The sequence below is a fragment of the Salmo trutta genome, chromosome 20, assembly GCF_901001165.1.
Source record: "Salmo trutta chromosome 20, fSalTru1.1, whole genome shotgun sequence".
Lineage (NCBI taxonomy): Eukaryota > Metazoa > Chordata > Actinopteri > Salmoniformes > Salmonidae > Salmo > Salmo trutta.
The window spans coordinates 39,516,136-39,539,912 of NC_042976.1; the positions used below are offsets into that span (position 1 = coordinate 39,516,136).

Below are 23,777 nucleotides of genomic sequence, written 5' to 3' on the forward strand. Positions count from 1 at the left end.
CAGTATACCAAAGGCTGGTAAACTAACATAGCATATTTCATCTCTATTGCACCCAAGGGAATATTTTATTCTAGAAATAGGCTAGTCACCATAGAAACCTAGGGTGCACAGCAAATCCATATGAGTTTATTGGTCAGATGAGAATGATTGTTTTTTTTGTTTTCCATTTCAGCTGCCTTCCTCCCGGTGTGTTGACATTGAGAAAATTTAGCAAAATCGGCAAGTAGAGAATACAAGAAAATATAAAACAATTGTAATAATGTAACAGGTATTTATTAAGTTCTACACAGTCAGCATCTCTACAATAGAAATTACCTTTTTAGTATTTTTTTCTAGATGTGTAATGTTAAATAAAACAAATACTTTCTACGTGTTGCAAACTAAGTATTGAAACGCTAAAAGGCCAAAAGAAACCATTTAGATAACTCAAATCTTCAGTGGTTAGATTTTTAGACATTGGAATGCTCTACTGGTCCTTCAGCATTGTAACAATGCGCTCTCACTGCCATTTACACAGAGACCTGTGCTGCTGCTTTCACTAAAGGTTTTAAGGCACCGAGGTCCCCCAAGAGAGAGGATAACCCCACACAGTACCACTGATCTCCACTACGAGCTGCAGGGGCACTGAATGACTCCATTTCCACTCCCGCCGTAGCCAGGAAACCTGAGGAAAGAGTGGGAGACAGTCAAGGTAAAATACGTGTCAACAGTTATTCTGGTCATCTTGCATTTACAGCCATGAGAAGGTTGCTGTCAAGTGCTAGCTTGGTGTAAAGACATCCCGATGGGAAAAGGCAGAAAAAGTAAGAGTTAAGAATGCAGACTGAAAAGAGAAATCATTCAAGTTTGATTATGTCAAATAAGTAGCAAAAAAAAAGGCGGTATAACTTGCTAATCTTGTGCTGATTAGACAGAATGGCTCAATTAGTCAATAGTGAGGTTACAATGTGAAAAAATAGCTTTCTCACCAGTCACAGAGGGCAGGAGCGGAGGAGACGCCACGGCCTTGAAGAACAGCAGGTTGCCAGTGAGAGAGACCGGCTGTCGGAACACGCTGTGGTTCAGCTCCAACAAGACTGGTACTCCTCCCTGGACTGAACCAGTAGCTCTGTAGCTGCAGCCGTTGACAGAGATCTCCACCTCACATGCACCTTGAGTCAGACCCTCACTGTGGTTTCTGGTTACCTGAGATTTAAAAAGAACGTCATCCATCTCAAATAAGATTATTTATTTATATTACACAAGATAGGTCATTAATAAAATATGACCTTTAGCCAAGTGTCAATGGGGGCCATTTTACCGTGATTCCAGATTCCTTGGCCAGGGTCAGTGAATTGACCAGGTTGGGGCAACTCTGGGACCCATCACTAAGTAATCCAACCATTACTGCTGAGGTCATGTAAGCCGAGGAATCTTTCAAGCAGTCTCCTAGATTGTGATAAAAACAACAGACCATGTTCTGTTTGCATGGCCAGAGCCCACACTTTCGTGATTTACACCATTATACCACTAGGGGTAGACAAACCAAAGCACAACAAAATCTTCCACTAATACATGTGCGCTTGAATGGCATCCATCGTCTCCTTTACCCTATGATCACTGATCTGAGAACAGTGGTCATGTAATGTTAACACATCTTTTCATCTATCAAGCCTGATCAGCAGTTTCAGAGAAAATGAAGCAACTGAAGGATATTAGGACACAGTCTAATGCCTTGCAGTGCTTACCTTGAGTTATGATTTGGACTTGGCTGAAGGGTTGTTTAGAGGTGGTGCATGATTTCAGCGCAGCTCCTATGGCCTCTCCAAGTTTGATCCACTGGTGAGACTCAGGGGTGAATGTGCTTGCCAAAACCTGGGCATTCACCTGCACACACCAAATTGCACAACATGTAACCTATCAAAAAAAGTAATACATCTGCACCATTGAGAGCATCTTGATGGGTTGCATCACCTCTTGGTATGACAACTGCTTGGCATCCGACCACAAGGTGCTACAGAAGCTTCTATACCAGGTGCCATCCAGGTCTTCTATACCAGGCAGTGTCCGAGGAAGGCCCTAAAATTGGTCAGACTCCAGCCACCCAAGTCATAGATTGTTCTCTCTGCTACCACACAGAAAGCGGTACCGATTCACCAAGTCTGGAACCAACAGGACCCTGAACAGCTTCTACCCCCAAGCCATACAACTGCTAAAAGGTTATTTAAATATCTAACCATATAGCTACCCAGACTATCTACATTGACCCTTTTTGCACAAACTTTTTTACTCGTCACATACACTGCTGCTACTGTTTATTCCTAGTTACATGTACCTATCTACCTTGGACCCCTGCACATCGACTGGGTACTGGTACCCCGTGTATATAGCCAAGTTATTGTTACTCATTGTGTATTTATTATTACGTGTTTTACTTTTCTATTATTTCTCTATTTTCTTTCTCTCTGCATTGTTGGAAAGGGCCCGTAAGTAAGCTTTTCACTGTTCATTAACAGGTGGAGCCTGCAACAATATTTCAATAGTCAAATTTGATCTCCAGCTGTCGCATAGTAATGAACGTGTTGGGAGTCGGAATGAGACAGGCAGGCAGCTTTTCTCAGTGAGTCGAAATCATGAATCAGCGTATATATATATATATATATATATATAGTATCTCACAAAAGTGAGTACACCCCTCACATTTTTGTAAATATTTGATTATATCTTTTCATGTGACAACACTGAAGAAATGACACTTTGCTACAATGTAAAGTAGTGAGTGTACAGCTTGTATAACAGTGTAAATTTGCTGTCCCCTCAAAATAACACAACACACAGCCATTAATGTCTAAACCGCTGGCAACAAAAGTGAGTACACCCCTAAGTGAAAATGTCCAAATTGGGCCCAATTAGCCATTTTCCCTCACCGGTGTCATGTGACTCGTTAGTGTTACAGGGTCTCAGGTGTGAATGGGGAGCAGGTGTGTTAAATTTGGTGTCATCGCTCTCACATTCCCTCATACTGACTGGTCACGGAAGTTCAACATGGCACCTCATGGCAAAGAACTCTCTGAGGATCTGAAAAAAAGAACTGTTGCTCTACATAAAGATGGCCTGGGCTATAAGAAGATTGCCAAGACCCTGAAACTGAGCTGCAGCACGGTGGCCAAGACCATACAGCGGTTTAACAGGACAGGTTCCACTCAGAACAGGCCTCGCCATGGTCGACCAAAGAAGTTGAGTGCACATGCTCAGCGTCATATCCAGAGGTTGTCTTTGGGAAATAGACATATGAGTGCTGCCAGCATTGCTGCAGAGGTTGAAGGGGTGGGGGGTCAGCCTGTCAGTGCTCAGACCATACGCCGCACACTGCATCAAATTGGTCTGCATGGCAGTCGTCCCAGAAGGAAGCCTCTTCTAAAGATGATGCACAAGAAAGCCCGCAAACAGTTTGCTGAAGACAAGCAGACTAAGGACATGGACTACTGGAACCATGTCCTGTGGTCAGATGGTGTCAAGCGTGTGTGGCGGCAACCAGGTGAGGAGTACAAAGACAAGTGTGTCTTGCCTACAGTCCAGCATGGTGGTGGAAGTGTCATGGTCTGGGGCTGCATGAGTGCTGCCGGCACTGGGGAACTACAGTTCATTGAGGGAACCATGAATGCCAACATGTACTGTGACATACTGAAGCAGAGCATGATCCCCTCCCTTCGGAGACTGGGCCGCAGGGCAGTATTCCAACATGATAAGGACCCCAAACACACCTCCAAAACGACCACTGCCTTGCTAAGGAAGCTGAGGGTAAAGGTGATGGACTGGCCAAGCATGTCTCCAGACCTAAACCCTATTGAGCATCTTACATTTTTACATTTTAGTCATTTAGCAGACGCTCTTATCCAGAGCGACTTACACTAGTGAATGCATACATTTCAGACATTTTTCCCCGTACTGGTCCCCCGTGGGAATCGAACCCACAACCCTGGCGTTACAAACACCATGCTCTACCAACTGAGCCACACAGATGCCCCACAGCATCTGTGGGGCATCCTCAAACGGAAGGTGGAGGAGTGCAAGGTCTCTAACATCCACCAGCTCCGTGATGTCGTCATGGAGGAGTGGAAGTGGCAACCTGTGAAGCTCTTGTGAACTCCATGCCCAAGAGGGTTAAGGCAGTGCTGGAAAATGATGGTGGCCACACAAAATATTGACACTTTGGGCCCAATTTGGACATTTTCACTTAGGGGTGTACTCACTTTTGTTGCCAGCGGTTTAGACATTAATGGCTGTGTGTTATGTTATTTTGAGGGGACAGCAAATTTACACTGTTATACAAGCTGTACACTCACTACTTTACATTGTAGCAAAGTGTCATTTCTTCAGTGTTGTCACATGAAAAGATATACTCAAATATTTACAAAAATGTGAGGGGTGTACTCACTTTTGTGAGATATATATATATATACACACGCACAAACTGTTAGAACACCTACTCATTCAAGGGTTTTTCTTTATTTTTACCGTTTTCTACATTGTAGAATAATAGTGACTACATCAAAACTATGAAATAACATTAAATCATGTAGTAACCAAAAAAGTGTTAAACAAATCAAAATATATTTTATATTTGAGATTCTTCAAAGTAGCTACCCTTTGCCTTGATGACAGCTTTGCACACTTTTAGCATTCTCTCAACCAGCTTCACCTGGAATGCTTTTCCAACAGTCTTGAAGGAGTTCCCACATATGCTGAGCACTTGTTGGCTGTTTTTCCTTCACTCTGTGGCCCAACACATCCCAAACACTTTTTTGGTTACTACATGATTCAATGTGTGCTATTTCAAAGTTTTGAAAATAGTAAAAATAAAGAAAAACCCGGGAATGAGTAGGTGTGTCCAAACTTTTGACTGGTACTGTATATATAAATACACTCACTCACTCACTCACACACACCAAACAGGTAAAATGAAGTGCAGCTAGTTTTCTGTCTTTCCAGCTTCAGTTTGGAGAGATTGTGTTTGATGTGTTATTGGCTAGCTCTTCTGAACAGTATCCTAACCAGAGAGCACTTCTATGCCAGGCGAAATCTCGCCTCATTAGCTCATTGTTATGGATGTATCCAAATAAATGTCACTAGAAAACAGCTTATACAACTGCAAATGCAGCTACTTTGTTGTTATTCTGGCTACACTGTTTGACATGGCTGTAAGTTAGGAAAAGGGGGATACCTAGTCAGTTGTCCGGCCCGCCGGGCACTTCATTCCAGCCCGCGAGACATAAAAAAAAAAATGTTGGTATCCAATTGGTAGTTACAACACCTGTTCCAATGTCCTCCAAACACCGGCTTCTCGGGCATTTTCACTTAAATATACCACGGCTTTCAGCCAATCAGCATTCAGTGCTCGAACCACCCGGTTTATAATTTGGAATGAGGAACTGAAAAGTGTATCAAGAAGCTCTATTGCATTGAGATGCATTGTTTTTGCCCAATCGGTTTTACTACACTTCATGTGTAAAACGAACTAACCAAACAACCAACCGTCCCCTGAACAGGTTCTAACCCCAAGCCATAAGACTGCTAAATAGTTAACCAAAAACCTTCCCGGACTATCTGCATTGACCCCTTTTGCACTAACTCTTCTGACTCATCACATACGCTGCTGCTACTGTTTATTATCTATCCTGTTGCCTAGTCACTTTATCCCTACCTATATGTACATATCTACCTCAATTACCTCGTACCCCTGCACATAGACTTGGTACTGGTAGTCCGTGTATATAGACAAGTTTTCGTTACTTATCGTGTATTTATTCCTTGTGTTATCATTTTTATATTATTTCCCACTATTTCGCTCTGCATTGTTGGGAAGGATCTGTAAGAAAGCATTTCACTGATAGTCTACACCTGTTTACGAAGCATGTGACAAATAAAATGCGATTTGATTTTAACTGTCTTAATTGTATTGCAAAGTATGACTCAATATTGAATATAGTTTTCGTTGCAAGAATGTATCATTAGAATCCTTTGTGAACAACCTTGAGGGTTACATTTTGTGTTACATTGTTACTAACACGTTCATTTCGGGAAAGTTTCAAGGTCTGAAGGGAACAGTTTTTCTAACCATTGCAACACTGAAACAATCAAAGAAAAAACCTATTAGAATCGGGCACCTATAGGCATTTGCTTGACTGTAATAGGAGAGAAGAACTCACTGCTCCAACCAAGCTCTTGCCCATCACCATGTCCACAATCTGCAGAGCGATGTCCTGCCCACAGCGTGCCTGGGCCTCCTTTGTACTGGCTCCCAGGTGAGGACAGCTAATCACATTGGGATGGTTCACCAGGGCACGGTTCTTTGGGGGTTCCTGGGAAAGAATGTAACGCCATGATGTAAGTGAGACTGGCAATATTGAAGGGAAGACAAGTAAAATAAAATATAAATTAATAAAATATTTGTGGTTTAAGTGATTATTTTTTTTGTGGGTAAATCAGCTTTAATATTGCAGATATATTGTGGCTTCTATCAATGTAATTGTCTGTATAATTTCCAATCCCCCATATATTTTTGTAAATAAATATGGATATATTTTGTAAATAAATAAATAAATATATACACTATCGTTTGGGGTCACTTAGAAATTCTTGTTTTTGAAAGAAAAGCTCATTTTTTGTCTGTCAACAGTGAAGAGGCGACTCCGGGATGTTGGCCTTCTAGGCAGAGTTGCAAAGAAAAAGCCACATCTCAGACTGGCCAATAAAAATAAAAGATTAAGATGGGCAAAAGAACACAGACACTGGACAGAGGAACTCTGCCCAGAAGGCCAGCATCCCGGAGTCGCCTCTTCACTGTTGACGTTGAGACTGGTGTTTTGCGGGTACTATTTAATGAAGCTGCCAGTTGAGGACTTGTGAGGCGTCTGTTTCTCAAACTAGACACTCAAATGTACTTGTCCTCTTGTTCAGTTGTGCACCGGGGCCTCCCACTCCTCTTTCTATTCTGGTTAGAGCCAGTTTGCGCTGTTCTGTGAAGGGAGTAGTACACAGCGCTGTACGAAATCATCAGTTTCTTGGCAATTTCTCGCATGGAATAGCCTTCATTTTTCAGAACACGAATAGAGTGACGAGTTTCAGAAGAAAGTTCTTTGTTTCTGGCCATTTTGAGCCTGTAATCGAACCAACAAATGCTGATGCTCCAGATATTCAACTAGTCTAAAGAAGGCCAGTTGTATTACTTCTTTAAATCAGCACAACCGTTTTCAGCTGTGCTAACATAACTGCAAAAGGGTTTTCTAATGATCAATTAGCCTTTTAAAATGATAAACTTGGATTAGCTAACATAACATGCCATTGTAACAGGAGTGATGGTTGCTGATAATGGGCCTCTGTACGCCTATGTAGATATTCCATTAAAATTCAGCCATTTCCAGCTACAATAGTCATTTACAACATTAACAATGCCTACACTGTATTTCTGATCAATTTGATGTTATTTTAATGGACAAAAAATTTGCTTTTCTTTCAAAAACAAGGACATTTCTAAGTGACCTCAAACTTTTGAATGGTAGTGTATATATATTTTTTCTTTATTATTTTCCCCTAACCCTCCCCCCTAATTGGAGTAAACTATTGTAAACAACATTTTAGGTTCTACTTCCAACTTATACATACTATATTCATTTTACAGACAGTATATTTTGCATTAGTTATCTTGTTTGTTTTTAGTCCCATCCTTCAGCTACCCTCAATCCTTCCTATCCATCTCTGAAGACCATCCGGTTTTGATTTCTATTTGCCATATATTGTTCAACTCTCCTGTATCACAAAAGTTCTGAACCTTGTTCTCATAGTTTCTACAGATTGTAAATTAAAGATAATTTTTGCTGAGTGTTATTAAATCAATTGACTATGACTTTCAAATCACCTAGCATTGCTATTTGCAGAGTTAGCTTCAGGTAAATGTTGCATTTCTTCACCCATTCTTGAACCTGCAATCAAAAACAATCAACAGATGGACAGTCCCAAAACAAATTATCTACTGAAATCTGCAGAGCTGGGATGGTTGTATCCCCATATACAGACCAGTCAAAAGTTTGGACACACCTACTCATTCAAGGGTTTTTCTTTATTTTTACTATTTTCTACATTGTAGAATAATAGTGAAGACATCAAACCTATGAAATAACACACATGGAATCATGTAGTAACCAAAAGTATTAAACAAATCAAAATATATTTTATATTCTTCAAAGTAACCAGCCTTTGCCTTGATGACAGGTTTGCACACTCTTGGCATTCTCTCAACCAGCTTCATGAGGTAGTCACCTGGAATGCATGTGTTTGAGCCAATCAGTTGTGTTGTGACAAGGTAGGGGCGTATACAGAAGTTAGCCCTATTTGGTAAAAGACCAAGTCCATAATATGGCAAGAACAGCTCAAATAAGCAAAGAGAAACAACAGTCCATCATTACTTTAAGACATTAACGTCAGTCAATATGGACAATTTCAAGAACTTTCTTCAAGTGCAGTCGCAAAAACCATCAAGCGCTATGATGAAACTGGCTCTTATGAGGACTGCCACAGGAAAGGAAGACCCAGAGTTACCTCTGCTGCAGAGGATAAGTTCATTAGGGATACGAGCCTCAGAAATTGCATCCCAAATAAATGCTTCACAGAGTTCAAGTAACAGACACATCTCAACATCAACTGTTCAGAAGAGACTGTGTGAATCAGGCCTTCATGGTCGAATTGCTGCAAAGAAACCACTACTAAAGGACACCAATAAGAAAAAGAGACTTGCTTGGGCCAAGAAACACGAGCAATGGACATTAGACCGGTGGAAATCTGTCCTTTGGTCTGATGAGTCCAGATGTGAGATTCTTGGTTCCAACCGCCATGTCTTTGTGAGACACAGAGTAAGTGAACAGATGATCTTTGCATGTGTGGTTCCCACCATGAAGCATGGAGGAGGAGGTGTGATGGTGCTTTGCTGGTGACACTGTCTGTGATATATTTAGGTTACTACACGATTCCATGTGTTATTTCAATGTGGATAACAGTAAAAATAAAGAAAAACCTTTGAATGAGTAGATGTTTCCAAACTTTTGACAGGTACTGTACATACAGTGCATTCGGAAAGTATTCAGACCCCTTAACCTTTTCCACATTTTTGTTACGTTACAGCTTTATTCTAAAATCGATTAAATTAAATAAATTCCCTCTTCAATCTACACACAATACCCTATGACAAAGCGAAAATAAGTTAAGACATTTTTGCAAATGTTTAAAAAAACAAAAACAGAAATACCTTATTTACATAAGTATTCAGACCCTTTGCTATGAGTATCGAAATTGAGCTCAGGTCCATCCTGCTTCCATTGATCATCCTTGAAATGTTTCTACAACCTGATTGGAGTCCCCCTGTGGTAAATTCAATTGATTGGACATGATTTGGAAAGGCACACACCTGTCTATATAAGGTCCCACAGTTGACAGTGCATGTCAGAGCAAAAACCAAGCCATGAGGTCGAAGGAATTGTCCGTAGAGATCCAAGATAGGATTGTGTCAAGGCAAAGATCTGGGGAAGGGTACCAACAATTTCTGCAGCATTGAAGGTCCCCAAAAACACAGTGGCCTCCATCATTTTTAAATGGAAGAAGTTTGGAACCATCAAGATTCTTCCTACAGCTGGCCGCCTCGCCAAATTGAGCAATTGGGGGAGAAGGGCCTTGGTCAGGGAGGTGAAGAGAAACAAGATTCTCTGGTCTGATGAAACCAAGATTGAACTCTTTGGCCTGAATGCCAAGCGTTATGTCTGGAGGAAACCTGACACCATCCCCAGGTTGAAACAAGGTGGTTGCAGAATCATGCTCTGGGGATGTTTCTCAGCAGCAGGGAATGGGAGACTAGTCAGGATCGAGGGAAAGATGAATGGGCTCCCGAGTGGCGCAGCGGTCTAAGGCACTGCATCTCAGTGCTAGAGGCGTCACTACAGACACCCTGGTTAGAATCCAGGCTGTATCACAACCGGCTGTGATTGGGAGTCCCATAGGGCGGTGCACAATTGGCCCAGCGTCGTCCGGGTTTGGCCGGTGTAGGCCAAATTACATTTTATTGGTCACATACACATGGTTAGCAGATGTTATTGCGAGTGTAGCGAAATGCTTGTAAAAAAACAAAATACTGCAAAGTTTCCTAAGGACTAGAAACGAGGCAGCCCTCTCTGTCGGTGCCATCCTCACAAATTCGTATTTACAATGACGGCCTTTGTTCTTTACTGACTTGCCTAGTTAAATAAAGGTTAAATAAATAAAAATAAACGGAGAGATTCTTGATGAAAACCTGCTCAAGAGCGCTCACAACCTCTGACTGGGGCGAAGGTTCATCTTCCAACAGGACAACGACCCTAAGCACACCGCCAATACAATGCAGGAGTGGCTTCGGGACAAGTCTCTGAATGTCCTTGAGCAGCCCAGCTGGAGCCCGGACTTGAACATTTTACATTTTTTACATTTTAGTCATTTAGCAGATGCTCTTATCCAGAGCAACTTACAGTAGTGAATGCATACATTTCATTTTCATTTCATACATTTTTTTTTTCTTCGTACTTGGCCCCCCGTGGGAATCGAACCGACAACCCTGGTGTTGCAAACACCATGCTCTACCAACTGAGCTACGGGGAAGGCTATGAACCCGGTCTAACATCTCTGGAGAGACCTGAAAATAGCTGTGCAGCGACGCTCCCCATCCAACCTGACAAAGCTTGAGAGGATCTGCAGAGAAGAATGGGAGAAACTCCCCAAATACAGATGTGCCAAGCTTGTAGCGTCATACCCAAGAAGACTTGAGACTGTAATCGCTGTCAAAGGTGCTTCAACCCATCTGGACAAGAGGAATACCTATGTAAGAATGCTGTTCATTGACTATAGCTCAGCATTCAACACCATAGTACCTTCCAAGCTCATCATTAAGCTCGAGGCCCTGGGTCTGAACCCCGCCCTGTGCAACTGGGTCCTGACGGGCCGCCCCCAGGTGGTGAAGGTAGGAAACCACACCTTCACTTCACTGATCCTCAACACTGGGACCCCACAAGGGTGAGTGCTCAGCCCCCTCCTGTGCTCCCTGTTCTGCTATGACTGCGTGGCCAAGCACACCTGCAGCTCAATCATCAAGTTTGCAGATGACACAACAGTAGTAGGCTTGATTACCAACAATGACGAGACAGCTTACAAAAGGAGGTGAGGCCTCTGGGAGTGTGGTGCCAGGAAAATAATCTCTCACTCAACGTCAATAAAACAAAGGAGATGATCATGGACTACAGGAAACAGCAGAGGGAGCACCCCCCTATCCACATCGATGGTACCGCAGTGGATAAGGTGGAAAGCTTCAAGTTCCTCGGCGTACACATCGCTGACAAACTGAAATGGTCTACCCACACAGACAGCACCTCTTAAACCTTTGAAGGCTGAAAAAATTTGGCTTGGCACCTAAAACCTTCACAATCTCTTACAGATGCACAATTGAGAGCATCCTATCGAGCTGTATCACCACCTGGTACGGCAACTGCACAGCCCACAACCTCAGGGCTCTCCAGAGGGTGGTGCTGTCTGCCCAATGAATCACCGGGGGCAAGCTACTTGCCCTCCAGGACACCTACAGTACCCGATGTCGCAGGAAGGCCAAAAAGCTGATCAAGGACAACAACCACCCAAGCCACTGCCGGTTCACCCCGCCATCATCCAGAAGGTGAGGTCAGTACAGGTGCATCGGACAGAGACTGAAAAACAGCTTCTATCTCAAGGCCATCAGACTGTTAAATAGCCATCACTAGCACATTAGAGGCTACATAGACTTGAAATCACTGGCCACTTTAATAAATGGAACACTAGTCACTTTAATAATGTTTACATATTTTGCATTACTCATCTCTTATGTATATACTGAATTCTATTATATCTTAGTCTATGCCGTTCTGACATTGCTCGTCCATATATTTATATATTCTTAATTCCATTCCTTTACTTAGATTTGTGTGTATTGGGTATATGTTGTGAAATTGTTAGATATTACTTGTTAGATATTACTGCACTGTCGGAGGTAGAAACACAAGTATTTCGCTACACCCGCAATAACACCTGCTAAACATGTGTATGTGACCAATCAATTTGATTTGGATTTGATCAAAGTACTGAGTAAAGGATCTGAATACTTATGTAAAATGTGATATTTCAGTTTTGTTGTTTTTTATAAATTTTCAAAAATGTCTAAAAACCTGTTTTTGCTTTGTTATTATTGTTATTATATCTTTAATGCACAGACAAGTTCCTTACTTTCTTCCCCTACCACGTTTGCGGTAATGCTCCAATTAGTTGGTTGTAATTTTGGATAGAGCAGACATTTCAATATATCTTTTGTTAGCTGCATGTGTGACATAACTCCACCAGTCCTATTTATGATATAATTTACAAAGATTATACCTTTTTTTTGATTCCCAAAATAAATGTTTTTTTTCTATTAATTAATATATTTCAGTTTAACCATAGTATTTGTTGTAATATTTGTTCTGTCTTTTCTTGTGGATTAAACTGCAACCAACTTTCTATGGCTTGTTTTAAAAATGATGTGATGTGGTATTCTTGCCTCGACAAAAACATCGAGGCCAGCCCCTCCACACTGTCTAGACTCCAAAGCTCTGAGGAGAGCATCCTCATCGATGATGCCCCCGCGTGCACAGTTCACGACCTTTACACCTTTCTTGCACTTAGCAAATGACGTGTCGTTCAGTAGTCCTAGGAGAAACAACAATTTAACCTCAAGTGGAAAATAATGTTTTTTGTTTGATAATCGATGTAATCACTTTATACCCTCCAGTATTACAAACATGCCACCTCTATAAAACTCACCAGCTGTAGAAGGCATGAGGGGAGTGTGGACGGTGATGTAATCACACTTGGGCCACAGCTGCTCCAGGGACATCTGCTCCACCCCCCAGGTAGCAGTCACCTCAGGAGGGGTGATTGGATCATAGCCGATGGTCTGTCGAATGCAAATTCAGTTACCACTATCGTGCTACAGTAGGCAGTTTTTAAAGATCGTTTTACTAGGATTATGAACCAACCTTCATGCCAAAGGACTGCATTCTGCTGGCGACTTCCTTTCCAATTCTTCCAAGTCCAACTATTCCAAGTATTTTGCCGTACATCTCTGCGCCCATGAACTGAAAAATCATTAACGCAACTTTGACCCAGGTTCCTGAAGAGTTTGAGACACCATAGATTTACGAATCAGATTGAATTATTGATGATTGGATGGACACTGGGGCAGACCACGTGACAGCAATTGCTCTGTGTGTCAAATTAAAAGGGAAGCCAAAATACTCTTTACCTTTTTACGATCCCAGTTCCCTGCTTTCATGGACATGGCTGCTTGGGGCACATGTCTAGGAAGAGAATGGTTTTGAATTAAGTTATATCAAACTTTCCTGTAAAAGTAGGATGAAAAGTACAGATGGGGGTGTATAGTGCAAAGCAATGTCTAACCAATGCCCGAGAGGTATTCTGTATCATCTGTATCATCTTACCTTGAGAGGCTCATCAACAGGGTGCATGTCAGCTCTGCAGCACTGATGGTGTTGCCACTTGGTGTGCTAGAAGAGGGTAATGACACATACAATAGTCTAATATTCAGGGAAAAGACTGGTCTGTGGTGATTTGATTTAAACATACACTTGAAGTCAGAAGTTTACATACACTTAGGTTGGAGTCATTAAAATTTGTTTTTCAACCACTCCACAAATTTCTTGTTAACAAACTATAGTTTTGGCAAGTCGGTTAGGACATCTACTTTGTGCATGACACAAGTCATTTTCCCAACACTTGTTTACACACAGATTATTTCACTTATAATTCACTGTATCACAATTCCAGTGGGTCAGAAGTTTACATACATTAAGTTGACTGTGCCTATAAAAAGCTTGGAAAATTCCAGAAAATGATGTCATGGCTTTAGAAGCTTCTGATAGGCCAATTGACATAATATGAGTCAAATTGCTCCCAAGTCTGGTTCATCCTTGGGAGCAATTTCCAAACGTCTGAAGGTACCACATTCATCTGTACAAACAATAGTACGCAAGTATAAACACCATGGGACCACGCAGCCGTCATACCGCTCAGGAAGGAGACGCGTTCTGTCTCCTAGAGATGAACGTACTTTGGTGCCAAAAAGTGCAAGTCAATCCCAGTGGGAAGCTTGTGCAAGGCTACCCGAAATGTTTGACCCAAGTTAAACAATTTAAAGGCAATTCTACCAAATACTAATTGAGTGTATGTAAACTTCTGACCCCCTGGGAATGTGATGAAAGAAATAAAAGCTGAAATAAATCATTCTCTCTACTATTATTCTGACATTTTACATTCCACAATAAAGTGGTGATCCTAACTGACCTTAGACAGGGAATTGTTACTAGGATTAAATGTCAGGAATTGTGAAAAATGTAGTTTAAATATGTTTGGCTAAGGTGTATGTAAACTTCCGACTTCAACTGTAGGAGTTTCCTTAAAACGAAACACAGATGTATCAATGACTTAGAACTTATTTCGAATGACACTATTATTTTGCAAACTTACTTCATGACAATTATGCCCTTTATAGTGGCAGCATCCACATCCACATTGTCAACGCCTGTCCCAGCTCTTCCAATGATTTTGAGGTTACCAGCAGCATTGATGACATCAGCTGTCACTTTTGTTGCAGATCGAACCACCAGGCCATCATAGTCCTGGAGGGGATTGAAAAGGAAAAAAGATGATATGCATAGTGATGCCAGTGCATGACAAAATTATCTATTGTTCATTGGAGTAATTTGATGAGATAAGGAATGAGCTTATATAGATGGAATTTTTGCATTAATCAAACGCATTCGTTATTGATTTGGCATCACATGGTGTCATGAGGAAGACAAGCTAAATATTAGATGAGTGGCCTCTGGTGTAATTGATCAAACTATGTATAGTCTACATTTTGAAAGTACTAGGTAGAATGGGAAGAAAGCCCCAGTCTAAATGTAATTCTATAGTGTTTATAGACTATAGTCGGCCAAACGAGGGAAATCAGAAAATACTTGGCGCAGTTGCATCATATTTCCAAGAAGGCTGTACTACTATAGCGCGACACCAAAGAGAGGAGGACAAGATCGCACATGCAAGAATCCACTGAACTTCAACTGCTGTAAATCATCCGCAAAATAAAATCCAGTTGTCTGAAACGCAGAAATCATAGTTTTTTTCTTCAGAGGGACTTTTGATGAGGTTATTCAACCAATGACTAAACTATTATACATTTGATACCAACTGTGAAAGTTTTCACATTTTAGAAAGACATCGTGGAACAAAAATGCCGTCATGCCTTAATAAATGTGTCATACGAGGAATTCATGCAAATGAGAAAAAATATGTAAACCCTTACCTTGATCTCCGCAATCAAGTCATCCTTACTCATATTTTGCTTCTCTGTAACTTGGATTCCATTTTCTTGCAGGATCTTCTTACAACAAGGATCAACACTTTCACTGATTAAAATGCGTTTGATGGATATTGGGGCCATTTTGCTGTTCTCTCAACAGTTGGGTAAAATTTCACACTTGAATGGGTGAACCCTTTTACGTAAACTGATGGACTCGCTGAAAAGTTGTCAGATCAGTTGGTTTTGAATAAAATAAAATACTCAGCTAAGGACTGCCCCTTTCAAAGTAAACCCGCCTCTTCTCATCTCCAGTGTTCTGACGTGATGCTGAAACAGGGAGAGGCAATATATACTGTAGCTGGAACCAGTGGCGGTTCTAGACCATTTCAACTGGGGGGCCAAGCAGGGGCCAGTTGTACTGTTAGAGTGGCCAGTTACATTAGACGTTATTGTTGTCATATTGTTTTCTTCACTGCATTGCAGGCAGTAGCAGGCAAAATGCCATGTTCATAATCATTAGTGTTCCGCGTTGCCACTGTCTAATAACGGATGTAAAAAAAGAACGATAGCAAAAATTAGTTATGTAAAAATTATTTCATACTCCACATTTAGGGGGGCCACAAGGGGGTCCAAAATTGTTGTCACAGGGGCACTGCCCCCCCCCCCCCCCAGAACCGCCCCTGGCTGGAACCACATCAATTATATTTGCTATAACTTGTTGGACCAGAAATACTGTGCAATAATCACCTGGCAATGTTGTACAATAGTAATACAATTCTGCTGATTATCTGTTTCAAAGACTGATGATTGTTTTTAATTACATTTTTCAAAACTGAAGAAAATGTGTATTTGAGTGCAAGCCACTCCCTCCCTTAAACATTTGTAGCTGATTTCTCAAGAACATCAGTTCAAACTTAGTGAGACAGCTTTCAAAGTCTGTGATAGGCTTCCTAAGTCAAGCACAGACTTAAGCACCTCAATTAGGCTGTAGTGTCAAACGCCACCCCTAACTTTACCCAGTCTTTATGTGTCACATCCTGACCATAGAGAGCTCTTATTTTCTATGGTAGAGTAGGTCAGGGCGTGACTGGGGGGGTTTATCTAGTTCTATGTTGTTTGGTTCAAGTTTCAGTTTTTCTATGTTGGGGTTTTTGTATGATCCCCAATTAGAGGCAGCTGGTCATTGTTGTCTCTAATTGGGGATCATATTTAAGCAGTTGTTTTTCCCACCTGTGTTTGTGGGAGATTATTTTGAGTTAGTGCATGTAACACCTCTGTCGTCACGGTTTGTGTTTTGTTTATAGTTTGTTTGTCTTGCAAAGTTTCACATTAAAATAAAAGATGGGGAACGATACCCACGCTGCGCCTTGGTCTCCTTCCTACGACGAACGTGACACTCTGGTCATGCAGTTAGCTGATCTATCATTTCTCCCTTTTAAAAATGCAACATTATGCATCAGGTGATCTGTGTATTATCTTGAATAGATATCTAGTTTACCTAATTGTATTGTTTGTACATGTAGCTGGGCAAGCACTAGGCTAATTATGCACACTCCTTAAAGTCCAAGGATTTTACATGTTCTATTTGATGGCGAATTGACTCTGGAAGCCAAAACAGCCAAATACTCCAGCTAAACGTGAATCGAAGCTCAATTGCAGTATGGCTCTAGAAACAAATGTACAAATATTAAAGCAACAACTATGCATAGCATACCACAGCAAAACATCATTGTTAAACCATGACCATAACACTGTTGTTTTTTTTCCGTTTCTTCCAGTGCATGCAGTTGATGGGAAAAATGTAGAGATGCAAACCACCAGATCTCGACAAGCCACTATTTTTCCCAAAGCCGAATGGCTCCGAATTCAAGTAGTTTGAACCAGGGGAATAAATACAAGGAGTCTAAAGGAAGCATCCAAATAATGAGAGGCTATGCACCTGAGGTCACCTGTAGACATTCCATCACCATGAAGAATAACAATGCACAACACAGTAATTGAGTACACCGAGACGTGAGGATGTGGCTCAGTTGGTAGAGCATAGCATTTGAAATACTAGGGTTGTGGGTTTGATTCCCACAGGGGAACTAGTACGAAAATGTATACACTCATTACTATAAGCTGCTCTAGAAAAGAGTCTACTGAAAATGAATGAATAGACCATTGCGATTTTCACATCGAAATAAGCTGCATTTGCAAAGTACTTCAAGAAACTGGAAAACATATCAAGCAATATTAACTTTTTGTACACATAATTATCAGATTCAAGTTACAAATGCTGGTAAACACTCAAATACATTTGGTTAAAAACCATTTCACTATTAGCGGACTGATATAGATGTCTTCATCGCGGGCCTTTTTTTATTCTGCATCCGCACAAAGCAACAGGAATTAGTGATGGGCATTCCGGCTCTTCCAAACGGCTCTTTAAACGGCCCTTTTAAAAAAAATGATATTTTGTATTTTTTCAAGTCAAACAGTTTGCGATAGTTTGACTATGATTGGTGTTAAAACAATTCTAATTAAATTATTAAATGAAATCATACTCTACCTTAACCACAATGTATTTAAAAATGCATTGGTTTGTTATGAAAAAGAATGCTATTAAACATTTGCATTTAAAATATAACATTTTAATGTATGTAACAAAGTGCATATTAGTGTTAGTTAGCTAGCTACATAGTTGTCTTTGCTGTCTTTGTATCTAAGATAATTGCGTAGTTTAGAGTAATTATCGAGGTTAGCTAGCCAGCCGCGACGCGACGCCTTGTCCAGACTCCAGACTTAGTCAACCTACCTAGTCATCAAACCCACTGCTAGCTAGTGGGTTTGCTAGCTAGCCAACCGTTACCGACTAGCAGCGCTGTAGATACTAATACATTACAACGGAACAATTTGACTAGTGCAGTGTTAGCTAGCTAGCTACATAGTTGTCTTTGTCATAGCTTGATAATTGTGTAGTTTAGTAATTATCGAGGTTAGCTAGCCAGCTATTTCCGTCCCCCGCGACGCCATTGTTCCATACCTAGCCAACTATTACCGACGAGCAGCATTGTAGAAACTAAATACATTACAAAGGAACGTCTTGATTAGTGTTATGTTAGCTAGCTACAAAGTTGCTTTTGTATCATGACAAGGTGTAGTACTGAAACTATCGAGGGAACCTAGCCAGCTACACGTTCAAACAAAGTCAACAACGCAGCCACTGCTAGCTAGCCTACTCCACCAGCCAGCAGTACTGTATCATTTTCGTAATTTTAGTCAATAAGATTTTCGCAACGTAAGATTAACTTTCTGAACATTCGAGACGTGTAGTCCACTTGTCATTCTAATCTCCTTTGCATTAGCGTAGCCTCTTCTGTACATTTACATTTTTTACATTTAAGTCATTTAGCAGACGCTCTTATCCAGAGCGACTTACAAATTGGTGCATTCACCTATAATATCCAGTAGAACAACCACTTTACAATAGTGCATCTAAATCTTTTAAGGGGGGGGGGTTAGAAGGATTACTTTATCCTATCCCAGGTATTCCTTAAAGAGGTGGGGTTTCAGGTGTCTCCGGAAGGTGGTGATTGACTCCGCTGCCCTGGCATCGTGAGGGAGCTTGTTCCACCATTGGGGTGCCAGAGCAGCGAACAGTTTTGACTGTAGCTTGTCAACTATGTGTCTGTCTATCCCTGTTCTCTCCCCTCTGCACAGGCCATACAAACGCTTCACACCGCGTGGCCGCTGCCACTCTAACCTGGTGGTCCCAGCGCGCACGACCCACGTGGAGTTCCAGGTCTCCGGCAGCCTCTGGAACTGCCGGTCTGCGGCCAACAAGGCTGAGTTCATCTCAGCCTATGCTACCCTCCAGTCCCTAGACTTCCTGGCACTGACGGAAACATGGATTACCACAGATAACACTGCTACTCCTACTGCTCTCTCCTCGTCTGCCCACGTGTTCTCGCATACCCCTAGAGCATCGAGCCAGCGGGGTGGTGGCACTGGAATCCTCATCTCTCCCAAGTGGACATTCTCTCTTTCTCCCCTGACCCATCTGTCTATCTCCTCATTTGAATTCCATGCTGTCACAGTTACCAGCCCTTTCAAGCTTAACATCCTTATCATTTATCGCCCTCCAGGTTCCCTTGGAGAGTTCATCAATGAGCTTGATGCCTTGATAAGTTCCTTTCCTGAGGATGGCTCACCTCTCACAGTTCTGGGTGACTTTAACCTCCCCACGTCTACCTTTGACTCATTCCTCTCTGCCTCCTTCTTTCCACTCCTCTCCTCTTTTGACCTCACCCTCTCACCTTCCCCCCTACTCACAAGGCAGGCAATACGCTTGACCTCATCTTTACTCGATGCTGTTCTTCCACTAATCTCATTGCAACTCCCCTCCAAGTCTCCGACCACTACCTTGTATCCTTTTCCCTCTCGCTCTCATCCAACACTTCTCACTCTGCCCCTACTCGGATGGTATTGCGCCGTCCCAACCTTCGCTCTCTCTCTCCCGCTACTCTCTCCTCTTCCATCCTATCATCTCTTCCCTCTGCTCAAACCTTCTCCAACCTATCTCCTGATTCTGCCTCCTCAACCCTCCTCTCCTCCCTTTCTGCATCCTTTGATTTTCTCTGTCCCCTATCCTCCAGGCCGGCTCGGTCCTCCCCTCCTGCTCCGTGGCTCGACGACTCACTGCGAGCTCACAGAACAGGGCTCCGGGCAGCCGAGCGGAAATGGAGGAAAACTCGCCTCCCTGCGGACCTGGCATCCTTTCACTCCCTCCTCTCTACATTTTCCTCTTCTGTCTCTGCTGCTAAAGCCACTTTCTACCACTCTAAATTCCAAGCATCTGCCTCTAACCCTAGGAAGCTCTTTGCTACCTTCTCCTCCCTCCTGAATCCTCCTCCCCCTCCCCCCCTCCTCCCTCTTTGCGGATGACTTCGTCAACCATTTTGAAAAGAAGGTTGATGACATCCGATCCTCGTTTGCTAAGTCAAACGACACCGCTGGTCCTGCTCACACTGCCCTACCCTGTGCTTTGACCTCTTTCTCCCCTCTCTCTCCAGATGAAATCTCGCGTCTTGTGACGGCCGGCCGCCCAACAACCTGCCCACTTGACCCTATCCCCTCCTCTCTTCTCCAGACCATTTCCGGAGACCTTCTCCCCTACCTCACCTCGCTCATCAACTCATCCTTGACCGCTGGCTACGTCCCTTCCGTCTTCAAGAGAGCGAGAGTTGCACCCCTTCTGAAAAAACCTACACTCGATCCCTCCCATGTCAACAACTACAGACCAGTATCCCTTCTTTCTTTTCTCTCCAAAACTCTTGAACGTGCCGTCCTTGGCCAGCTCTAGTGCTATCTCTCTCAGAATGACCTTCTTGATCCTAATCAGTCAGGTTTCAAGACTGGGCATTCAACTGAGACTGCTCTTCTCTGTGTCACGGAGGCTCTCCGCACTGCTAAAGCTAACTCTCTCTCCTCTGCTCTCATCCTTCTAGACCTATCTGCTGCCTTTGATACTGTGAACCATCAGATCCTCTTCTCCACCCTCTCCGAGCCGGGCATCTCCGGCGCGGCCCACGCTTGGATTGCGTCCTACCTGACAGGTCGCTCCTACCAGGTGGCGTGGCAGGAATCTGTCTCCGCACCACGTGCTCTCACCACTGGTGTCCCCCAGGGCTCTGTTCTAGGCCCTCTCCTATTCTCACTATACACCAAGTCACTTGGCTCTGTCATATCCTCACATGGTCTCTCCTATCATTGCTATGCAGACGACACACAATTAATCTTCTCCTTTCCCCCTTCTGATAACCAGGTGGCGAATCGCATCTCTGCATGTCTGGCAGACATATCAGTGTGGATGACGGATCACCACCTCAAGCTGAACCTCGGCAAGACGAAGCTGCTCTTCCTCCCGGGGAAGGACTGCCCGTTCCATGATCTCGCCATCACGGTTGACAACTCCCTTGTGTCCTCCTCCCAGAGTGCTAAGGACCTTGGCGTGACCCTGGACAACACCCTGTCGTTCTCCACTAACATCAAGGCGGTGACCCGATCCTGTAGGTTCATGCTCTACAACATTCGCAGAGTACAACCCTGCCTCACACAGGAAGCGGCGCAGGTCCTAGTCCAGGCACTTGTCATCTCCCGTCTGGATTACTGCAACTCGCTGTTGGCTGGGCTCCCTGCCTGTGCCATTAAACCCCTACAACTCATCCAGAACGCCACAGCCCGTCTGGTGTTCAACCTTCCCAAGTTCTCTCACGTCACCCCGCTCCTCCGCTCTCTCCACTGGCTTCCAGTTGAAGCTCGCATCCGCTACAAGTCCATGGTGCTTGCCTACGGAGCTGTGAGGGGAACGGCACCTCCGTACCTTCAGGCTCTGATCAGGCCCTACACCCAAACAAGGGCACTGCGTTCATCCACCTCTGGCCTGCTCGCCTCCCTACCTCTGAGGAAGCACAGTTCCCGCTCAGCCCAGTCAAAACTGTTCGCTGCTCTGGCACCCCAATGGTGGAACAAGCTCCCTCACGACGCCAGGACAGCGGAGTCAATCACCACCTTCCGGAGACACCTGAAACCCCACCTCTTTAAGGAATACCTGGGATAGGATAAAGTAATCCTTCTACCCCCCCCCCTAAAAGATTTAGATGCACTATTGTAAAGTGGTTGTTCCACTGGATATCATAAGGTGAATGCACCAATTTGTAAGTCGCTCTGGATAAGAGCGTCTGCTAAATGACTTAAATGTAAATGTAAATGTAATGCATATAAATCTAACCATTCAAAACGAATACAATCTGAAACAGCATAATAGAATATTGCACCATATCAAATAAAAATAAATAATTTGCAAAACTGCAGCATCCCACAAATTGAAATAAATGTAAAAAAGAAGGATGCTATTATACATGTGCATTTAAAGTATAACTTTTTTATGTATATAAACAAAGAGCATATAAATGTAACAATTCAAAATGAATACAATCTGAACATAATAGAATATTGCACCTTATCAAAGAAAAATAAATAACAATGTGCAAAACTGCAGCATCCCACTTAAAACATTAAACAGGTCCCCCCTTTCTCTCTCTTCTTTATTGCCATGTTATAACCAGCAGCACACAGCAATGCTGACCACATTTTGTTTTTATGAGAGATTTACATTCAGAAATACAAGCTGCCTCACTTTAGAGGGGCTGATGCAGTTTCTTCTCTCAGTAATTATTTGTCCCGTTTTCAAGAAGACCCTCTCAGAGGGAACGGATGTGGCCACTTTGCAGAGTCTCCCTGTCATGACTTTAGTAAGCCGTGGGTAGACAGAGGCCTTGTTCTTCCACCAGCTCAGCGGATCGGACCTCCATTATGATATCTGCTGAGGGATTCCTTCGTGCTGCATCCCCAGTTGCTCTCTCGTCAACCAGCATCCAAACACCAGACGTTTGTGGCACTACTGCTGGTGCTTCTGCTCCATCTGATCCCTCTTCTTCCTGTTGCCCTGGTGCCTGAGCCAGCTGACTGCTGGGGCTGTCCCTCCCTGCTGCTGAGGTTATTCTTTGAAGAGCCTCATCAATCACTCTGGCGTCACTGAAGGCTAACTTCTTAAACCTGGGGTCAAGTGCAGCGATTTCCGATACCGCGTGATTACTGTTCCTAGGCCGTCATTGAAAATAAAATAAAAATCTTAACCGACTCGCCTAGTTAAATAAAGGTAAAATAAAAGTGTAATAAAAATGATATTCTGTGGAACTTTCTGTCCATTGATGAACATAGGGTGTCCATCAACTCTGTCACATTCCCGTGGTTACATTTGCTTCTCTCTGGCGGCTGGCTGTGATTCGCTGCAGACCCTTACACGGGAGTATCATTTTTGAGGCTGTCACATAGCTGAAAAGAGAGAACAGTAACTTATTAGTTCAGGCTCATGTTTTGTCTACTGATACTACATTCTAATCTACTGCTCATATACATCTATAATACTGCATTAAATAAGGATGTAGTAATAACTGCTTACTGTACCTCTCTCTACTGATCTCCACAGTGACCTGCACAAAGGGTTCCAGGACTCTGCAAACCTCCACCACCTCCCATTCCTCTTGGGTCAGAGCATCAACAGGTGCATTGACAATGGCCAGGCAGGGTAAAATGTAAAATGTTGAATTCCACCTTGTAGTGCAGTCTTGTTTAGGCCTCAGCTCAGGCATCTCCATCTGGCGTTGTGTCGACTTTAGTTTTTCAACACCTACTGTGCTCCTGTGGAAGTATTCCATAGCAGCTTTCACTTTGTCCACAGTGGGCTTCATCACCTTCAGAGCATCTCTTACAATCAGGTTGATTGTATGGGCAAGACATG

At 42.8% G+C, this 23,777-nt stretch overlaps 1 protein-coding gene across 1 annotated transcript; it reads right to left on the reverse strand.

Moving 5' to 3' along the window:
• Positions 1 to 254: 254 nt before the first annotated feature.
• Positions 255 to 15,724, reverse strand: LOC115156035 (D-3-phosphoglycerate dehydrogenase). The gene is made up of 12 exons (XM_029703236.1): positions 15,437 to 15,724; positions 14,599 to 14,750; positions 13,554 to 13,619; positions 13,358 to 13,412; positions 13,092 to 13,190; positions 12,877 to 13,009; positions 12,614 to 12,762; positions 6,189 to 6,341; positions 1,728 to 1,866; positions 1,301 to 1,428; positions 969 to 1,185; positions 255 to 664 (listed from the first exon to the last, which is right to left on the reverse strand). Exons 1-12 carry the CDS (start codon positions 15,572 to 15,574, stop codon positions 510 to 512), a joined length of 1,584 nt encoding a protein of 527 aa, XP_029559096.1. The 5' UTR covers positions 15,575 to 15,724; the 3' UTR covers positions 255 to 509.
• Between the last annotated feature and the right edge of the window lie 8,053 nt (positions 15,725 to 23,777).